At 36.9% G+C, this 19,380-nt stretch overlaps 1 protein-coding gene across 3 annotated transcripts in view; it reads left to right on the top strand.

The window, feature by feature from the left end:
• LOC127454813 (syntaxin-binding protein 5-like) overlaps positions 1-19,172 on the top strand; it is a 75,572-nt gene extending 56,400 nt beyond the window's left edge. For all 3 annotated transcript variants that reach the window (XM_051722251.1, XM_051722252.1, XM_051722250.1), the window contains 6 exons: positions 4,663-4,902; positions 6,290-6,647; positions 11,395-11,560; positions 11,814-11,925; positions 14,668-14,888; positions 15,203-19,172. In XM_051722251.1, the coding sequence (XP_051578211.1) occupies positions 4,663-4,902; positions 6,290-6,647; positions 11,395-11,560; positions 11,814-11,925; positions 14,668-14,888; positions 15,203-15,244 (1,139 nt within the window). In that variant the 3' untranslated portion in view covers positions 15,245-19,172. The remainder of the gene's footprint in view (positions 1-4,662; positions 4,903-6,289; positions 6,648-11,394; positions 11,561-11,813; positions 11,926-14,667; positions 14,889-15,202) is intronic.
• Positions 19,173-19,380: the final 208 nt, after the last annotated feature.

Here is a 19,380-nt window from a genome sequence, read left to right on the forward strand (position 1 = left end):
GCCAATATAGGGCAGAAACATACTCTTATGCAAGTATGCAAACAGTCACGCAAATTCTTGGTCAGTGCATTGCAAGCATGTTTCAGTCTCTTTCATACTTAATGTGTGCTCTTGTGTGACTGTAGTGCTAACAATCCTGAGTGCTCAAGGGGGCAAGTTACCTTCAATTGTCTGTACCATTAAAACAGATACTTTATAGTACATATAGCTAGCTACAAACATGTCAACTTTAACTAACTTGCTCAGCAAGATTCTCCGTAAACTGACCTGAAAGAGAAAACTGGCTGTATAAGAAGAGTTTATGCTAATGCAGACTATAGCGCCCCTAGTGGAACTGATGAGTGTACTGCGGACTTGCATTGCATTATAAATAGCAGTCTGAGGCTACATCCACACATAATAATAGGTTTTTGTTTGAAAGAGCATTTATTGGGGGCCTGGGTAGCTCAGTGGTAAAGACGCTGGCTACCACACCTGGAGTTCACTAGTTCGAATCCCAGGGCATGCTGAGTGACTCCAGCCAGGTCTCCTAAGCAACCAAATTGGCCCGGTTGCTAGGGAGGGTAGAGTCACATGGGGTAACCTCCTCGTGATCGCTATAATGTGGTTTGTTCTCAGTGGGGCGCGTGGTGAGTTGAGCGTGGTTGCCGCGGTGGATGGCGTGAAGCCTCCACACATGCTATGTCTCCGTGACAACGCGCTCAACAAGCCACATGATAAGATGCACGGGTTGACGATCTCAGACACGGAGGCAACTGGGATTCGTCCTCTGCCACCCGGACTGAGGCAAATCACTACACGACCACGAGGACTTAAAAGCACATTGGGAATTGGGCATTCCAAATTGGGAGAAAAAGAAAAAAAATATTTTTTTATTTTGCTACGTTTACGCCTCTCATTCACACTAGTACTGCGTTTTACTACCCCGAAAATTGTGTGTTTGAAAAAAATGCTCTCCATTACCAAGCCCTTTGGAAAACGATGAAGCTAGGAAACTGAAAACAGAGTTTTTAAATGAAAATATGGTGGATTTGGTCTAAAACATTTTGGAATGCAACACCGCACCAGATTTGTGTTTGCAAAGCTAGAAGCATTTGCACTCGCGTAAATGCGTAGAGTATGTTTCGCTCCTAAATACGTGCAATGTATGTTAGCTAGCTAGTAATAATTCAAACTGACTGTTTTGCGTGTAGACAGGAAATTGAGCCATCACTGCTCTCTCCCCGGTAAGAAACAACAGAGTTGTACGAAGGAAATGAAGAAGAAACATGAAGCATCTTTCTGTAAGATTGCACAATGCGATTCTGACCCCAGTGAGTGACCTGGACTGATTCGTACTAACTTTGAGACTGAGGTGTGGGGTTTACTCGACTTGAAATATGTCTTCTAACTTTGGTTTGGCTGTGGATACTGAATATTTGTCTTCTTTAATCCCTCACCTGTTTTCACAGTCTTATTTTACACAGATTACAGATTTAGGTTCAATATTATTTGTTTTAGTACACACAAACACACACACACATATTTTACACAACAGTAAAAAAAAAGAGATTCATTCTCCCAAAGCAAAGCAGATTATGGATTTTCACCGTATAATACTGTGTACATTTGGTGTGTAATCCTCCAAATCGTACGGTCAAATCTTATTTGATATATTTTTTTAACTGTTTGTGTGTGATGATCAGCAACAAACATTCAGTCTTTAATACCTTTTAACATCTTTTACAGTTGAACATCATCTTCAAAAAAGACTCACTAACATCTATTTTTAACCTGGTCTCTCCTTGTTTGTGCATTGCCTTGTATGCTGTCATTATGTGGTTTACTAATAAATTGCAGACATTTTACGAGCGCACAAAGAAATGTCTGGGTCATATTTCACCCTAAAATCAAACGTATATATAAATACCATATATATATATATATAGGACCAGTATAGGACATATTTATTTATTTATATATATATATATATATATATATATATATATATAAATACCATATATATAGGACCAGTGACAAATAACCACACCCCCACAACCCAAATTCTCATTACTAAAATAGGTTATTGTCATTACTGGAATGAAAAAATGAAAATCAACCTGTCTGGATCAGCATAATAGTAATTTTTGTAAATATTTAAATTAAATCACCACCAGAAATACTAACATGATGTTTAAACAATTCACAATTTAAAAAAAAAAAATAATAATATATATATATATATATATATATATATATATATATATATATATGACATACATACATACAGTGCATGCGGAAAGTATTCACAGCGCTTCACTTTTTCCACATTTTGTTATGTTACAGCCTTATTCCAAAATTGATTAAATTCATTATTTTCCTCAAAATTCTACAAACAATACCCCATAATGACAACGTGAAAGAAGTTTGTTTGAAATCTTTGCAAATGTATTAAAAATAAAAAACAAAAAAAATCGCATGTACAAGTATTCACAGCCTTTGCCACGACACTCAAAATTGAGCTCAGGTGCATCCTGTTTCCACTGATCATCCTTGATGTTTCTACAACTTGATTGGAGTCCACCTGTGGTAAATTCAGTTGATTGGACATGATTTGGAATGGCACACACCTGTCTATATAAGGTCCCACAGTTAACAGTGCATGTCAGAGCACAAACCAAGCCATGAAGTCCAAGGAATTGTCTGTAGACCTCCGAAACAGGATTGTATCGAGACACAGATCTGGGGAAGGCTACACATTTTTTTGGCTACATTGAAGGTTCCCAAGAGCACAGTGGCCTCCATAACCCTTAAATGGAAGAAGTTTGGAACCACCAGGACTCTTCCTAGAGCTGGCCGCCTGGCCAAACTGAGCGATTGGGGGAGAAGGGCCTTAGTCAGGGAGGTGACCAAGAACCCGATGGTCACTCTGACAGAGCTCCAGCATTTCTCTGTGGAGAGAGGAGAACCTTCCAGAAGAACAACCATCTCTGCAGCACTCCACCAATCAGGCCTGTATGGTAGAGTGGCCAGACGGAAGCCATTCCTCAGTAAAAGGGACATGACAGCCCGCCTGGAGTTTGCCAAAAGGCACCTGAAGGACTCTCAGACCATGAGAAACAAAGATTGAACTCTTTGGCCTGAATGGCAAGCGTCATGTCTGGAGGAAACCAGGCACCGCTCATCACCTGGCCAATACCATCCCTACAGTGAAGCATGGTGGTGGCAGCATCATGCTGTGGGGATGTTTTTCAGTGGCAGGAACTGGGAGACTAGTCAGGATCGAGGGAAAGATGAATGCAGCAATGTACAGAGACATCCTTGATGAAAACCTACTCCAGAGCGCTCTGGACCTCAGACTGGGGCGAAGGTTCATCTTCCAACAGGACAGCGACCCTAAGCACACAGCCAAGATAACAAAGGAGTGGCTCCGGGACAACTCTGTGAATGTCCTGGAGTGGCCCAGCCAGAGCCCAGACCTGAACCCGATTGAACATCTCTGGAGAGATCTGAAAATGGCTGTGCACCGATGCTTCCCATCCAACCTGATGGAGCTTGAGAGGTCATGCAAAGAAGAATGGGAGAAACTGCCCAAAAATAGGTGTGCCAAGCTTGTAGCATCATACTCAAAAAGACTTGAGGCTGTAATTGGTGCCAAAGGTGCTTCAACAAAGTATTGAGCAAAGGCTGTGAATACTTCTGTACATGTGTTTTTTTTTTTTTTTTCTTCGTTTTTTATTTTTAATAAATTTGCAAAGATTTCAAACAAACTTCTTTCACGTTGTCATTATGGGGTATTGTTTGTAGAATTTTGAGGAAAATAATGAATTTAATCAATTTTGGAATAAGGCTGTAACATAACAAAATGTGGAAAACGTGAAGCGCTGTGAATATTTCCAGATGCACTGTATATATATGTACATTGTAACGTGATTTTCATGAAATTTAAGCGTGCCAGTTTATCCCTATGTTTCAAGTAGGGATACAATGGCATGCTTAAATTTCGTGAAAATCACGTTACAATGCAAAATTAAAAAAAATTAAAAAAAAATCCTAAAAATAGGTTCTGTAAATTTGCTTCCCTTCCTATATGGAAAGTTTTATTTTTGCATTTTTTTTCTTTTGATTTTTGGTGAGAAATTTAACCAGGACATGTTCTTGACAGTTTTCTTGATTTACCTTATACTGCTTTAGAATTTGAATTTATTTAATTGATCTCAGTGCATCTGGTTTTTCAAGAGTGACAAAAAACAGTCTAAAAAATATTCTGCATTTGTGTGGTGATGGCAAATCTTTTTTCATAATAAATGTAAATGTTTTATGGGGGAAATGTTTTATGAGTTTATGGGGATTTCTGATACTAAAAGAAATGTTTTAACTTGAATAGTGTTTTGTGCCCTGATTTGTTTTAATGCAGTAGCTGAATGTTTGACACATTTCATGAATTCTCCTTTAGAATGGAATTTACAGTTTGAATTTTCTGTACATCTCATATTGCGATTTAAAACATTTCTTAAGAATGCTTTCTTAATCATTTTGGCCTTGCAGGTATCCTGATGTGGTTCAGAAATTATTATTATTATTATTATTATTATTATTATTTTTTATTTTTTTGATAAGTCATAATAATTTGTCCCCATTTGTTTTTCTCTTTTTGTCCCTGATGGGCTAACGTATTCTCAGACGCCAGGGACAACTCGTTCAGCCGCTCGCGCAGCTCCAGTGTGACCAGCATCGACAGGGAGTCTCGTGAGGTAATTTCCTCTTCCTTCTTTTGTGACTCTCTGTCCAAGAAGAGTGAGATGGTGGCAGTGCCCAGCCTGTGGTTTGGCACCTCTATGGGCAGCATGCTGGCCATCGCCCTCACTGTGCCCTCCACACCCGAACAGAGGATGCAACAGCCTGTGGGCGTCTCTTTATGTGGTAAGACTGTTTCTTAACTTTTTTTATTTTTTTTTATTCCTTGACATTTAATAACAATTCCATCCATTAGGAATGCCAATCAAAGCTTCAGCAATTATAAATAATTACAGTAATATTTGTATCATGTGAATAATATAAATAATAAGTGATCAGAACAACATGGAGGTGAGTAAATGATGACAATGTTTGGTTGAACTATTCCTTATATAAACCATGGAACTTATGAATCATCTACAGTGGCAAGGAAAAGTTTGGGATTAGCTGATTTTATGCATTTATTGTTCATAAAATGTGATCTCATCTTCATCAAAGTCACAAACAACAATGTGCTTAAGCTAACAACAAACAAACAATTATAATCTTTCATGTCTTTATTGAACACATCCAATTAAAAATTCACAGTGCTGTAGAAAATTTAAGTGAACCCTTGGATTTAATAACTGGTCGATCCTCCTTTGGCAGCAGTAACTTCAACCAAGAATTTCCGGTAGCTATGGATTAGACATTCAGAAGGAGTTTTGGATCATTCGTCCTTACAGAACTGCTTCAGCTTAGTCATATTCTTAGGATGTCTGGTGTAAACGGCTCTCATGTGGTCATTCCACAGCATCTCTATTGGGTTAAGTTCTAGGCTCAGACTGGGCCACTCCAAAAGGTGGATTTTTTTTCTTTTTTTTCTTTTTTAAGCCATTCTGTAGTGGATCTACTTCGATGTTTAGGGTCATTGTCCTGCTGCATCACTCAACTTCTGCGGTGTTCCCTTTGAGTCATCTTGGCTGGACGGCCACTTCTAGGGAGAGTAGCTACAGTACTATAAATCATCTCCATTTATAGACAGTTTGTCTAACTGTGGACAGATAAATTTCTAAGCTCTTAGAGATAACTTTGTAACACTTTCCAGCTTTATACAAAGCAAAAATTCTTGATCGTAGGTCCTCTTAAATCTCTTTTTTGTGAGGCATGGTTCACATCAGCAGATGCTTATTGTGAATAGCAAACTCAAAATGTTTGAGTGCTTTTTATAAGTCAAAGTAGCTCTAACCCACACCTCTGATCTCCTTTCGTTAATTGTATGCCAGGTTTTCCAACTCCTGACTCTAATTGGCTTTTGTTGACGTCTTTAGCCTAGGGGTTCACTTACTTTTTCCACAGCATTGTAAATGTTTAATGGGATGTGTTTAATGAAGACATGAAAGATTATAATTGTTTGTGTGTTGTTAGCTTAAGCACGATGTTTGTCTATACTTGTGACTTTGATGAAGATGAGATCACATTTTATGACCAATTAATTAAGAAAACCATCTAATTCCAAAGGTTTCACATACTTTTTATTGCCACTGTAAAAAAAAAAAACAAGCTCATGGTTTGACACTTCGTGCCATCACAGGATGTGTAGTGCGTTTGAAGGGAGCTATCCTGCGCATGGCCCAGCTGGACGCCAGCGGCACTCTTCTGCCCCACATTTATGAGTCCTGGTACGAGCCCAACGCCCCAGAGGAAGAGAGAGAACAGACACGAAAACGCCGACCAACCTCCCCTCAATCTTCACAGGAGAACCCAGAATGTCAGTACGCTGTGGTCTGCTCTGAGAAACAGGCCAAAGTGGTGACCCTGCCCTCCCAAAACTGCATCTATGAGCACAACATCACAGAAACGTCTTTTGTACTCAGAGCTGATGTGGTGATGATGAACGCAGGGGTCTGCATCGCCTGCTTCTGTGCCAACGGTCACATCATGACCCTCAGGTAAAATGTGTGTGTGTGTGTGTGTGTGTGTGTGTGTGTGTGTGTGTATATATATATATATATATATATATTCTTGATATATATATACAATACGATAATGTTATGTTTGATTCTTTACGCTTTTATGTGATCTTTTACTGACTTGTTTCTCATTCATCTTCATTGGACCTCAGTAGTTTGCACAAGAAGTGCTAAACTTCCTGCTTCATTGTAGTGCCACTGAAGTTATGTAGAGGAGAAGTCAGTAAAGTAAAAAAAAAAAAAAAATGAAACGAGGGAATAGCGTAACTTGGTTTCAGCTCCTTTAGCATTACATAAAAACCCTTGCAGTGTAGCTGTAAGGAGGATTTGTAAGGCATGAATACTGTATGTGCCAATCAGAATTTAACTGAGAATGTTTTTTAAATTTCCATTTGAATCAATGGATATATAACAGGATGCATAATAGCAGTTAAAATTTGAATTTAAGAAAGTAGAATTAAAATTAAATGTAAAAAATAATAATTTAATTGCAATAAGTGGAATTTTCATTTTTGAGTATGAAATATTCATAAACATGATCATATTCCTAATATGTTTAAAGCAATAAACACAATTAATCATGCCTGCTGACCTGTACATAAATTCTATAATAAAAGTAGATATTTTCCTACCATTGAAGCAATTCAAGCTTGAAGTAAACATTTTTTTTTTTTATGAGCAGCGTTAGCAGGTGGCAGAGTGCCTCGACAAACCTCACAAGCAGCGCAGTCACAGAATGAGAGCCGGCCACTCAGCTAGAAGAAGCACAACCGAATGCAGGGATTTTGCGATTTTCAAAGTTTTAAATACTTTTGACCTGACTCCGTGTCCTAAAAATGTATCATTTATGATGCTGAAATTCAGCAGCTATATCAACCTGTAGCTCAAGACCGGTTGCCCACTGAAGCTAAGCAGGGTTGAGCCTGGACAGTACCTGGATGGGAGACCTCCTGGGGAAAACTAAGGTTGCTGCTGGAGGAGGTATTAGGGAGGCCAGCAGGGGGTGCTCACCCTGTGGTCTGTGTCGGTCTTAATGCCCAAGTATAGTGATGGGGACACGATACTATAAAAAGGCACCGTCCTTCGGATGAGATGTTAAACCGAGGTCCTGACTCTCTGTGGTCATTAAAAATCCCAGGACACTTCTCGAAAAGAGTAGGGATGTAACCCCGGTGTCCTGGCCAAATTCCCCCCATTGGCCCTTCTCAGTCATGGCCTCCTAATAATCCCCATCCACTAATTGGTTCTATAACTCCACTCTCTCCTCTCCACCACTAGCTGGTGTGTGGTGAGCGTACTGGCGCACTATGGCTGCCGTCGCATCATCCAGGTGGATGCTGCATACTAGTGGTGGTTGAGGAGAGTCCCCTGTTCACTGTTTAAAGTGCTTTGAGTGTAGTGTCAGAAAAGCGCTATATGAATGTAACTTTCATTCATTCAGTAAAATGCTTAAAGTGTTCGTCTGATGCATATGTACATAAACCGACAATTAAAAACGGCACAGACGAAACAAAAGAACACGTCCTGTGAGAACAGTGTCAAGAAAAAGTATGTAAACCCTTTAGTATTAGCTGGTTTTCTGCATTAATTGGTCATAAAATGTGATCTCCTCTTCATAGAGTATAGACAAAGCACAATGTGCTTAAAGGTGCAGTATGTAAGATTCAGAAACCCTTGTTATTAATGACACCTGTGGCCGTTAAGTGAACTACAGCCTGTAGCTTGTGATCGCGAGCACTCCATAGGGAACAAAACAGAAACTGAACGTGATTCACCGACATCATGCTGACAGATGAGGTAGCATAATTAAAATTACACAGTTATGATTGTTTTACTACAAACTTTGAGACTGTATATTATATTTGACTCTCCAGTGCTGGAACAGGGCTAAAACAAAATGTGGATATAGGTCTGACTATGCGAGACTGTAGTTTGAAGTAATCACTTTTCTTTGCATGATACATTGACAGCATTTACACGATAGCCTATGTTGGCGTTAGCTAGCTAGCCAGCTTTATCAATAGCTGTTTGCTAAATTTGGTGGATGATGACAGTAGCTGTTTATAAAATAGACTGTACATTATAAATATGTTGACACAATTCAGTATTGATGTGATTCCATCACAACTGTCATTTGGATATATTGATGCGCTATTGTTTTATAATCATAGAATGTGTATATTTTCTGTATAACCAAGTTACGTTACACTAATGAATGGAGCTTTTTGCATTATCTTGAACATTGTCTAGCATTCATTTCATGTGTTATTGTAGTTTACCTTGCTGAATGATTACAGATTAACATTGACATTAACCTGACTTTTAGTATAAAGAGAAGATCATTGAAATTATTTGAAAGTTACGAAGCAAGGTAGCTTGCAATTCGTCAGCGTTAGCAGGCAAGATCAAGTTAGCTAAAATTACAGAGATCAATCCTTATGGCACTATATTTCACACGCTTTGCAGTTATGTAAGCTTACCTGTCCAATAAGAAGAATGCCAATTCAGGGTCGGTTTTGATCCCCAGAATCGAACGAAAGTCCCTCCAGGAATCAAATGCCCTGCCGATGTTCACTCTAGTTTTCGCTCGACCACGATCACGTTTCCGCTTAGCCAGACGGGATTCAGTAGATAAATGTTTTTTTTTTTTTTTTTGTGAGTTTGTGTAGGAGCCGGATGTTTGCTGGATTCCATCTCTAAGATAACGTTACCTAGTATTGCAGTTTGTTGTCGCTGTTGAATAGCGGAAGAGAAGCTATTACTGTCTGAGGCAAGACTCTCGGGAGCGCGCATAAACATTACATCCTTTGGATTTTCCCGGCAAAAGCAACCTGCTCCCTACGCATGAAAATCTGTCTACAGGCTTTAATAGGCAACCTAGGAAGTCCAGGAAGGGCTAATTTTTTAAGTTGCGTTACAAGCCGTTCACACATTGGCAAAAAAAAATTGGTGTTGCACCTTTAAGCTAACAACACACAAACAATTATAATCTTTCATGTCTTTATTGAACACATCCTATTAAACATCCACCGTGCTGTGGAAAAAGTAAGTGAACCCCTAGGCAAAAGATGTCAGCAAAAGCTAATTATAGTCAGGAGTTGGCAAACCTGGCATCCAGTTAATGAAACGAGTTAGAGCTACTTTGACCTGTAAGAAGCACTCAAACATTTTGAGATTGCTATTCACAAGAAGCATCTGTTGACGTGGAACATGCCTCACAAAAAAAGAGATCTCAGAAGACCTACGATCAAGAATTGTTGCTTTGTGTAAAGCTGGAAAGTGTTACAAAGTTATCTCTAAGAGCTTAAATATTTATCTGTCCACAGTTAGACAAACTGTCTATAAATGGATATGATTTAGTACTGTGGCTACTCTCCCTAGAAGTGGCCATCCAGCCAAGATGACTCAAAGGGAAAACCGCAGAATGCTCAATGAGGTAAAAAAATAACCCTAGAGTAATAGCTAAAGACTTAAAGGAATCATTGGAACTGGTTAACATCTCTGTTCATGAGTCTACTATACGGAAAACATTAAACAGGCATGGTGTCCATGACAGGTGACCACAAAGGAAGCCGCTGCTTTCCAACAAAAACATTGCTGCGTGCCTAAACCCTTGACACTCCACAACGTCCACCTTTTAAAATGGCCCAGTCAGAGCCCAGACCTTAACCCAATAGAGATGCTGTGGAATGGCATCAAGAGAGCCATTCACAGCAGACATCCTACGAATATTGCTGAGCTGAAGCAGTTCTGTATGGAAGAATGGTCCGAAATTCCTTCTGAACTTTGTGCAGGTCTAATCTGCCACTTCTGGAAACGCTTGGTTGAGATTATTGCTGCCAAAGGAAGATTGACCAGTTATTAAATCCAAGGGTTAACTTCCTTTTTCCAAAGCACTGTGCATGTTTAATGGAATTTGATCCATAAAAACATTTAAAAATATTGTAATTGTTTGAGTGTTGTTATCTTAAGCACATTGTGCTTTGTCTAATCTCTATGAAGATGAGATCACATTTTATGACCAATTAATGCAGAAAACCAGCTAATTCCAAAGGGTTCACATACTTTTTCTTGCCACTGTATATATGAAAATATTATTTACATTTTATTTTGAAAATTCTTTGAATTATTATGAATTATTTATATTGACTTATCTATATGTGGGCACCAGTTTATTGACAGCTCTAATAATAATCAACGTGGATTCATTTAATGGCCCTGACACTTCCATTTCCAGAATGCCATTCCTTTTCTTACATTTCTTGGAATTGCAATTCAGTAAATTCTTATTGTCATTCTAATTTTAATTTAATCCAACATACTGTAGGATGTTTAAATTCTAATTTGTAAATTGAAAGGGAGCTCATACTTAAAAAGAATTTCCCCCAACTCGGTACTGGCATCTTTACAGATGAAACAACTTATAGATATTTTTTTTAGAATGTAAGAAAAAGAGTATAGAATACTCTCAGCTGGTCCTGTGTTTACATTTTAGTTGAATAAAAGTTTTCGATGACCGAATGCTGCATGTGTTGTCTTCTTACATGTTGCTCTGAGTGCTGCACAATCTCTTTTTTCCAAAAATATATCAATTTGAAAAATGTAACTAAAGAAAATACATTCTTGCCATCAGAACATTGATTCAGTATTGTGAGGTAAAATAATGCAGGACTTTGAAATATAGTTTTAGGGTTTTTTTCCTAAGTGTGTTAACCCTCTGTTTCAGTTTGCCCAGTCTGCGGCCACTGCTGGATATCAACTACCTTCCGCTGACAGACATGAGGATAGCCAGAACCTTCTGTTTCTCCAACCAGGGTCAGGCCCTGTACCTCACATCTCCCACTGAGATCCAAAGACTCACTTACAGCCAAGAAACCTGTGACAACCTGCAGGTCAGACTGCCTCATGTTTATTTATTTGTGCAGGATGTTATAAAGCAGCACCAGTAAAAGTTTGGATACACCTGCTAATTCTGAATTATTACTGTTTGTCCACAAATTGGAACAGATGTACAGTCATCAAATGCAATAAAAAGTAAAAAACCCAGTCTAAAAACCTATTTTAGGTTATGCAAAGTTGTCTTGTTTTGTTTCATCACTCTTCATATCATTATATACATTTATTCTGAGGTGTTGATTTGTCCAGGAGATGCTTGGAGAGCTGTTTACCCCAGTGGAGACCCCAGAGGCTCCAAACAGAGGGTTTTTCAAGGGCTTATTTGGAGGTGGAGCACAGTCCTTGGACAGAGAGGATCTATGTAAGCATCAATCTTTCACTCACACATTAATTTTTATTAAAGGGGTCATGAAGTGCTATTTTTTTAATATTTTTTTTAATCTTCCCCGAGGTCCAATGATAATGTTATAAAAGTATTTTTGCACCAAAACAATTTAGTAATATATGATCATTTCCCACCCTGTTTTTGGCCTTCTGTCTGAAACACTCGGTTTTGGCCTAAGCACCTCCTTAAAACTTCAATGTAACCTGCACTGTTCTGGTTGGCTAACATCATGCAGCCCTCAAAATTAGCAAACTCAGTCAGAAGACAATGAACACGCACCAGAACATTATTAAACTACATTTCAGGGTTTACACATAACGCACATCCAACACATTGCATCTGAATATATTAAACTGTTCATCTCAAGCACAGCTGTTATCACTCAGCACCATAAACTATCAAACAGTCATGACATTTGAAATATTCATGAATGAAACGGTTTACTACGTTTTTGTTCGGGTCCAAGTGTTTAACTGCCCCATCCTTCAATAACAGACTTTACTTACATTAGCTGACATGCTATTTTATATAAACATGGACATATTTTACTAGTTGGACTATTTCCAGACTTGCCAGACAGGATTCAGAGTATGTCCTAATAGGCAAGTTTTAGTTACATTTAAATGTTGTTTCGGCTAAAGCAGGTATTTAAATTGTATGCCGTATGATATAAATATGATATGTAATATGATATAAAAAATAATATGAATGTTTAGATTATAATTTAACTAGTGTTTATGCTGCCTCATTATCATCAACGAAGCTTGTGCTTGCAAATATCTGTTCGGGTGTAAATGTGTAATATGTGCTGTAAATATGCCCATATTAGAAAATCAGCATATTAGAATGATTTCTGAAGGATCATGTGACACTGAAGACTGCAGTAATGATGCTGAAAATTCAGCTTTGATCACAGGAATAAATTGCATTTTACAATATATTCAAATAGAAACAGTTATTTTAAACTGTAAAAATATTTCACAATATCACTGTTTTTGCTGTATTTTGGATAAAATAAATGCAGCCTTGGTGAGCAGAAGAGACTTCTTTTAAAAACATTAAAAAATCTTACAGATCTAAACACTTTTAAATGGTAGTGTAGGTCTAAAGTTTTTAAGTAAAGTCTTAATGTAAAGAAAATGTATAGTCAGATTACTTCTTTTAACTTAAACTTGATTTTGTGAATAAGCTACAAAAAATACATTCAATCATTAAGTCTCCTCACATTTATTCTCTCTCAGGGGAGGGGTCTTTGTCTCCTTAGGTGTAAATCACATCAATATTCATGATCATCCTGGCCTCCTCGCATATGGCCTTTCTAACACTAAAAGTGTCTTACAAAAGTTAAATGACTATATTGTTTTGAATGAATGAGTGATCAGGATGGTTTTCACATCATTTTGTAGCAAAAACTCTAGGCTACAAGATCCAGTTCTCAAAGTTTTTCCAAAAACCATGCATAAACGTTATTTTCTCAAGAATACAAACATGTACATACATGTTGTTCACATATTATTGTAGCCCAGTTTGTGCTGAATACAGTGTTATCTGTAGATTAGACTTTAGACATTAATATGTTTTTAAGCAACTGAAAAAAGCACAAATGTCAAGGCATGTCAAAACTTCTCCAGGGCCCAAAACACCCTCAGACCCCAGAAGGTTAAAAGCGGCAAGATCCATGGCAGCGGTCAAAGATCCTGTGCAGTTCATGTTTATATGCAAAATTATTCAAAATAGTCAATATGGGTGCCCTTTGGTGTTATGTTAGGAATAGTTAGCCACACAAGGCTTGTTTTCTGAAACTGTGCGCCAGTGGGCGGGGCCAAGGGTGCGATGACGCATTTTGTGGGATGTGTAAATACAATTGAGCAATGTTTTGTGACGTCACAAACAGAGAGATTTCAAAATGAGACGTTTCAGCAGGGTGGCAACTATAAATGCTCTTTTTAGACTGGGGAGGAAGTTTTGAGTTCTGATTATGTTTTTATAGTACAGTTACCTCTTGTATGTCTAAATATTTAAAAAAAAATGTGATTCTCCATTTCATGACCCTTTAAGATGTGATTGACTTTCTTTCTTCTGCTGAACACAAACAAAGATTTTTAGAAGAATATCAGCTCTGTAGGTCCATGCAATGTAAGTTAACAGGGTCTAAAACTTTCAAGCTCCAAAAAGCACATAAAGGCAGCATAAAAGAAATCCACACGACTCCATGTGTGGTTAAATCCATGTCTTCTGAAGCGATATGATAGGTGTGGGTGAGAAACAGATCAATATTCAAGTCAATTTTTACTATAAATCTCCCCTTTTAAACAGCCCTTTAAGCACTCTTCTTTCCTTAGAGTTCTTCTTTTGTTTTTGGCGATTTGCAATCTTTGTGCATATCGCCACCTACTGGGCAGGGAGGAGAATTTATAATAAAAAAAAAAAAAAGGTCTTAAATATTGATCTGGATTGCATGGATTTAACCAATGGAGTTTTATGGATTATTTTTATGCTGCCTTTATGTGCTTTTTGGAGCTTAAAAGTATTAGACCCTGTTAACTTGCATTGTATGGAGAGATTAGATATTCTTCTAAAAATCTTAATTTGTGTTCAGCAGAAGAAAGTCAAACACTTCTGGGATGGTATGAGGATGAGTAAATGATGAGAGAATTTTCATTTTTGGGTGAACTATTCCTTTAAGTTCACGCTTGTTCTTGGTATTCGTGCCTGTAGTTGGAGAGATGGTGGCTGGTAAGCCTTCACGTAGCCTGGCACAGCACATCCCTGGACCAGGTGGTATGGAGGGCATGAAGGGGGCTGCGTCAGGTGTGGTGGGAGAGTTGGCGCGGGCTAGGATAGCTCTGGATGAGAGAGGACAGAAACTTGGTGATCTGGAGGAGAGAACAGCAGCCATGATGTCCAGCGCAGACTCGTTCTCGAAACATGCACATGATGTAAGATCATATCTGACAATTTGCCGCAGCTGCTGTATAGTGTGATACAAAGGCTGTGTTTCAAAATGTAGTGAGCTGCCTACTTAGACGGCATGAATAAGGCTGAAAAAGCTTAAAGAAAACAATAATAGGATTGGAATAGGATTGTAAGTCCCTGAATTGAATTTGAAATGAAACGTGAGGTGCCACATTTCCAATCATACTTAGTAGGCAGCTTACAAAGTTTTGAGATGCAGCCGTACGCTAGATGTTGCGTTGGTTAATTTGTTCCATGTTTGTTTCTTAGTAGGTAAACTCTCTTTTTTTCTCACCAGATGATGTTGAAATACAAAGACAAGAAATGGTACCAGCTCTGAGGTTCATGCAAGCAGTCAGCAGACCTTCATGTGAAGACAGCAGATCCATCATCACTCCTCCATTTCTTCTTTCTCTTCCTGTATCTTTCGCTCTCTGATGTACCATGACTGCCTCTCTCGCCCAGCACAACGCCACTCTCTGTTACCTCAAGCCGAGGTGCTACGGAAAGCCAGAGGAGACAGTCTCCTTCCCTTCTCAGTGGCGGTTGAGTTTCCTCTCCTTCAAATGAAGCTGTGTATCTTGTCCTGGGAGAGGAGACCCAACATTGAAGTGTTGTACCCTCATCAGCCATGCTGTCATTTCACTGCCATTCTATCAGCAAATAAACTACAAAACAAAGCCTTGTGGGAAAGGAAACTGAAGGAAATGGATCAGAGGGATGTACAGTTGACAAATGGACCCCTGAAGTCTGCAGCGTTGCCAAGCATAATGCTTCTGATAATCGGTCACTTGGGCAAGAGTAGATTGCATGTCCAGTGATTTAATTTATGAAATTAGCATCAAGGTTTTTCTTGTTTTAGACATCTGGGGGAATCTCACAAAAACAAGTCCAGGTCAAGTTTGACCCCAAAATCAAAATAGTAAAAATGAAGCCAATTTTTTGCATTGTGATTATTATTATTATTATTATTATTATTATTATTATTATTATTGACAGTTAACCACAATCCACATAACCAAAACCACAAGCATTTTGAGGTAGTTTTTTTTTTTTTTTTTTTTTCAATCCTCATTGTTCTCAATGGTGATTCCCATTACAGCAATGCAGTTACATTTTTACTGGGATTACAATGTTAGTCTAAATCAGCATAAATAAAAGGCAGACTACCATTAGTAAACAAATACTACCATGATCGGTAAAACTCTCTTTAAGCCCATATTTATAATGCATTAATAATGCCTTTATAATGCCTCATAATACACCTTTTGATATGTTATAACTTCTCACAAATAATTAAACCACAATTATAGTCCATTAATATACCTAACTATTCATAATTACACCTTAGAGTAAAATGCATGAAAACACAATCAACATCCATTTTTATCTGCATAAGTTTATATTTTTGTGTTTTATATATTATGTATTCTTTAAGTAAAGTGACAAAAGCAATGTTTTATAAACATCGATGAGATATTTTTAAGTGGTAATAAGACATTACAAGTCAAGCTTGTAAAATACAAAGGAACACCTTCAATGCAAAACACATCCAAGAATAAAAAAAAATGAAATTGATTCTATAGTGGAATCTATTCAATAAACCTTAATGTATGTGCATCTTATTTGAAGACTTATTTTTATATAACTTCCATTAAGTTTGATTTGTAATGTATTGTATGTTATAAGTTTATGGTATGGGTTTGTATTAGAAGACATTGCTTTTGTAACTTAAAGCAAGCAAAGACCACTTATAATGGCATATGATCACGTCATAAAGCCAGTTTAAACTATGCATTATGTTACATTTATATGATTAACTTCATTAACTTCTGCTGATAAAATTGGATGTTGATTGTGTTAAAATGCATTGTACTCTTTAAGGTATAACTATGAATAGGTTATGTATTGTATTATAATTGCAGTAACAATTATTTATGGGAAATTATAACATATTAAAAGGTGTATTATGAGAAATGAATTTATTATGCCTCTACAATGCATTATAAATATTGGCTTCAGAGAAAGTGTTAAACCGTGATCTGTAAATACTTTACAAATTAAATAATAGCATTTTTGTTTTGCATTACATTAATTAGAATTTAGGGCAGAAATGTTCTTAATTGTGATTAAAGTAACGTCACAATGTAAAAAAAAAAATTATTGGTCAGAAAAATAGGCTTCCTTAAGCAAAAAAAAAAAAAAAAAAAAAAAAATTGGGTAAAATATGACCTTGACATGAGATTTCATGAGATTCACCCATAAATCATGTTAGCTATAGAAAAGGCCGGATTGTCTTACATAAGGTGTACTATTTCATTTCACATCTAAAGGGCTGGAAGTTGCTATATTTACCACATAATTATTTTGCCATAGAAATTGCAGACAGGCCGGGGGGCAGTGAAGCTGGTCTGATCATGCATCATTTTAATTGTCCTTATGTTTAAAGGACAAGTTGGTTTACACTGACCAGGTCTTAAAAGAGCTTTTAGAAACTCTGAGTTCAATGTACTCTATACCCTGTGTTAACACTGGAGAAAAATAGGAATAAAATAAAAAAATATATATAAAAGATGTCAGGTAAGAATGTGTGAATCTCACAAAAACATATTTCACCACATAATAATAATAATAATAATAATAATAATAATAAATTGCATTAAGAGAATGAAACCTAATTTTGAGAACATACATTTATTTAATTTTTTTGCATTGACATTATTTTCATGACAACTAAGCACATTTCCGTGCAAGTTCTAATTACCATAATATGAAGATATGACCAGACCGTAATATGACCAATACATTTAAAAAATAATAAATTATGTTTTGCACAAAGATAAGTCTATTTGAGGACCTTTCATACATACATACATGCATACATACACACATTATATATATATATATATATATATATAAAACATTTTTTTGCATTATAACATTAAGCACATTTCACTGCAAGTTCTCATTAATGTAATACAAAAAATTACTAGACCGTAATATGATCAAAAAAAATAAAAGAATAATATATATTTTGCAGAAAGAAAATTAAGCATTCTTAGGACTGTTATATCATTATTTTCATGACAATAATACACTTTGTTTTTACAAAAAAACAAAAAGAAAGCTCATTACCGTAATGCTTCTGCATGTTTAACTTTAACGTTTTTGTATTTCTCATTATTTTCAGTGATGATCCTCAATACAGTTATACTATGATACAATGTATTTTTTTTTTTTTTTATCAGCATACAGTAAATAAAACAGTTCAATAAATACCATCATGATGTATACAGTAAATACTTCACAATTTAAATAACATATCTTTTTCATATTTTTTTCCATTGTGGTAATGAATTTAGGGGAGAAATGTGAAAAAAAAAAGGCTCCATTTCCTTTAAAGTCAAATGTAATTTCTAGATATATATTTTTTTCTCCATTATGTGATGAAATAAGACCCATACATGATCCTATTGGTTTTGTGAGATTCATTCGGGTATATACAGTTTATAACTGCTGAATATTTGTTGGTTATATACAAACAGATCTGAAACAGTGGAAATTATTTTTGCTCTAAACGAGCTTTTGTTATTTATATCATGAGGAACGCAAGTGAAAATGTGGAAGTGTGAGGCATGACTTACATTATGTGCCTTGTTGTTGGTTGACATGTAAGAAACCTGTCCGCCATCCAATGAGCTCTTAGGGGTGGGACACCAGTGGAATGTGCCGATAGTACTGGTTCTTCATATGCAAAACAGTTTCTGCCTACCTGTTTCACATGATGCTACAGCTCCTGGACGAGGAAATCTTAAAGCCACAGTGTCTGCCGGCTTTAAGGGACTCGCAACCTGAGACTGCATAACAAACCAGGTTACTTCCTCCTCAACTGAGTGTGACTGTTGTCATCTGGAGTAAATAACAAATGGATTTCTCCTATACTCATGTCCATGTATTTTCTAAGAAGTCTGTTCTATGGACTAATGCATGAGTTTCTCATCCCTCACACAGAGTTGAATATAGTGGTCTCAGTCTGTGTTTGTTGCTGCAGTGGATGTGACCACATAATGTTCAATGCAACTTCATACTATTGGTCAGCACCCCCTGATCTGTCTTCAAGGTGGGGAGTTATATTTTGCCTTTGCTTTGCGACCCATGAATATATGCTAACCTCGACTTGTGTGTGTTTGTGAACATACATGTATGCAAGAATATGTGTATGCTCACATGTTTATATAAACTAAAGATACAATATTTCTGAAAGCATATATCCTGATGTTTCTTTTAAAGTCTTATTTATTGCTGCTATTTCTGTTTATTTAGGAGCTTTATCTTTTGATGCCATTTTCTTATCAGGCATACTAAAGGGATAGTTCAATCCAAAGTGAAAATCCTGTCATCATTTAGTCACCCTCATGTTTCATGGAAGAAAGTCAAACATGAGGGTGAGTAAATGATGATAGAATTGTAATACCT

This window comes from Myxocyprinus asiaticus, chromosome 17 (genome assembly GCF_019703515.2).
Source record: "Myxocyprinus asiaticus isolate MX2 ecotype Aquarium Trade chromosome 17, UBuf_Myxa_2, whole genome shotgun sequence".
In the NCBI taxonomy this organism is placed as follows: domain Eukaryota; kingdom Metazoa; phylum Chordata; class Actinopteri; order Cypriniformes; family Catostomidae; genus Myxocyprinus; species Myxocyprinus asiaticus.